Source organism: Micromesistius poutassou (assembly GCF_964030765.1).
Source record: "Micromesistius poutassou genome assembly, contig: SCAFFOLD_6237, whole genome shotgun sequence".
NCBI lineage: Eukaryota > Metazoa > Chordata > Actinopteri > Gadiformes > Gadidae > Micromesistius > Micromesistius poutassou.
In genome coordinates this window covers 1-2,500 of record NW_028178497.1, presented here as the reverse complement: position 1 = coordinate 2,500, position 2,500 = coordinate 1, and the positions used below count along the sequence as shown (strand labels likewise).

The 2,500-nt window shown below is 51.7% G+C and overlaps 1 protein-coding gene across 2 annotated transcripts in view; it reads right to left on the bottom strand.

Moving 5' to 3' along the window:
• Positions 1 to 1,258, bottom strand: part of LOC311373701 (CYFIP-related Rac1 interactor A) — a 6,449-nt gene extending 5,191 nt beyond the window's left edge. For both annotated transcript variants that reach the window (XM_084490327.1, XM_084490328.1), the window contains exon 1: positions 1,188 to 1,258. In XM_084490327.1, the coding sequence (XP_084346453.1) occupies positions 1,188 to 1,257 (70 nt within the window). In that variant the 5' untranslated portion in view covers position 1,258. The remainder of the gene's footprint in view (positions 1 to 1,187) is intronic.
• Between the last annotated feature and the right edge of the window lie 1,242 nt (positions 1,259 to 2,500).

Here is a 2,500-nt window from a genome sequence, read left to right as displayed (position 1 = left end):
ACCGGTCTATCCAGCACGCGTCTGGGTGGACGCGGCTCCTAGCGGCTCATCACTCCACACCTGGGGGCACGTCATGGGCACCTTTAGGACACACTGGGGAGGCAGACTACACTAGGGCCACCGCTGGCAGCGTGGAGACGCCAGTGACTCACTGCTACTACTACTATAACAGTAGAAGGTAAACACAGAAAATGAAAGCGACTAGAAAACCAAAGGCATGAGGAGGACAGGAAGCAGAAGGGAGCCGGCGGAGACGAGGCGATGGAAGACCAAGGTCAGACATGGTCAGCGAGACATGAGGAAGTACGCACATGCAGGGCTTTAGTGTAGTCGTGGAAACAAGAGGGGGGTGGGGGGTGGGGGGTAGGGTGGGGGCAACAAGGGTGAAGGGTCAACTCTGCTCCCAACTGTTCAGCATTTGGATTTCAACCCAGTTTGATCATTCATCAATCTGATTACGCCTCGCTGCTTTAGAAGGCAGGTTGGAGCGGTTTGACCTTTGACCCTTCAGGGGACCATGGTGGGGGGGGAGGAGGGGAAGAGGAGAATGGCAGCCGGGGGGAGACGCAGCCAGGCAGAGAGCAGTGCTCACTTTCAAAGTCAAGGAAAAAGTTTGGCCCCTGTGCAAGGTCTGTGCAAGTGAGGACTTTTAAGAGATTCCCCATTTGGTTTCTGCAAGAGAAGAGGAGAGAGAGGGGCGAGAGAGAGAGAGACAGAGGCAGAGAAACAGAGAGAGACAGAGACAGAAACAGAGACCGAGAGAGAGAGAGACAGAGACAGAAACAGAGACAGAGAGAGAGAGACAGAGACAGAAACAGAGACAGACAGAGACAGAAACAGAGAGGAGATACGGTGTTAAAACATCATTCATTGGTTATCTTCACAGAGGAGGGTACAGAGAGCGAGAGAGAGAGAGAGGGAGACAGAGACAGAGACAGAGAGAGAGAGAGAGAGAGAGAGAGAGAGACAGAGAGAGAGAGAGAGAGAGAGACAGAGTGAGAGCGAGAGCGAGAGACAGACAGAGACAGAGGCACCGCGTGGTTGAGAAATAAGTTCTGGAACAGGCAAAGAGAAAAGTCCGGAAGAGCAGGGGAAAGGCCCCGGGTGTGATGTCACCAGTGTGCGAGTCCCAGCCTCTCCCCTCACACCCCCACACAGACGACACACTTGGGCCGCCCCAGACTTACTTTCAAAGTCCAGGAAAAAGTGCGGACAGTTCTCTATATCCCTTGTTAGGACCTTTAGCAGGTTACCCATTCCACCTGGAGGACAGCGAGGTACAGCGGTGAGCACGGCAGAACAGCATCAATCAATCAATCAATCAATCAATCAATCAATCAATCAATAGCACACAATACTGCAGTGAACACAGGAACACACAACACTCTATCAATCACAGCAATTCATCAATAAATCAATCAATCAATCAGTAATATCATTCAAAGTACAGCTGTGAACACACAATATGGAAACTTGATCAATCAAACGGCAATCAATAACACAGTGAGAACACCAAGGACACACGAGTCGTCTCCCTTCGGTCAACGTTTGTCCTACACATTGTGAACCCTACAGGCGACCTGTGACCTCTGGGCTGTGGGCGGGCAGAGCGACGCTGACAGACTGTTCTTCACAGAGCGGGGGGCTCGGGGCGGTCGGGCTGGTTTGGAATGCTCTGGAATGCGTGCGGAACGCCGTGACATTATTAATGGGGAACTCCACACACAAGGAGGGGGTGATGAGGGGGTGAGGCGGGGATGAGGGGGTGAGGCGGGGATCAGAGGAGCCGTGAGCCAGTGAACGACCTCTGAGGATCAGTGGAGGTCGCCGGCGTCACAGAAGTAGACGACAAGTAAACACATCTGACTCCAGGTTAGACAATGTGACAGTACCGGCATAAAACAATGTATTACACAACACCATTCAGAGAGAGAGAGTGTGTGTGTGTGTCTCTCGCTGTGTGTGTGTGTGTGTGTTTGATGTGTATCTGTGTGTGTGTGTGTGTGTGTGTGTGTGTGTGTGTGTGTGTGTGTGTGTGTGTGTGTGTGTGTGTGTGTGTGTGTGTGTGTGTGTGTGTGCGTGTTTCTGGTGTGTGTGTGTGTGCGCGCGTGCGTGCGTGCATGCGTGCGTGCGTGCGTGCGTGCATGCGTGTGTGTGTGGTTCTGGTGTGTGTGTGTGTTTCTGGTGTGTGTGTGGTTCTGGTGTGTGTGTGTGTGTGTGTTTCTGGTGCGTGTGTGTGTGCGTGTGCGTGTGGATTCCAGCCTGCAGAGACAACAGAGCCGGCGTTGTGTTTCGGAGCACATGACGATCACACCACATATCTGAGAGGCTGCAGCTCGCCGCTACAAGATAGGACTTTAAATGGGTCACATTCACTTTAGATGTAATCTAATATTCCATTCCCATCATCAACTAATGTAGATCATAGATCCACCAACTCATCACTCATATAAAGCACAACTACACCGGAACAAATTGTCTGGATTTAAACTCCCTTTAC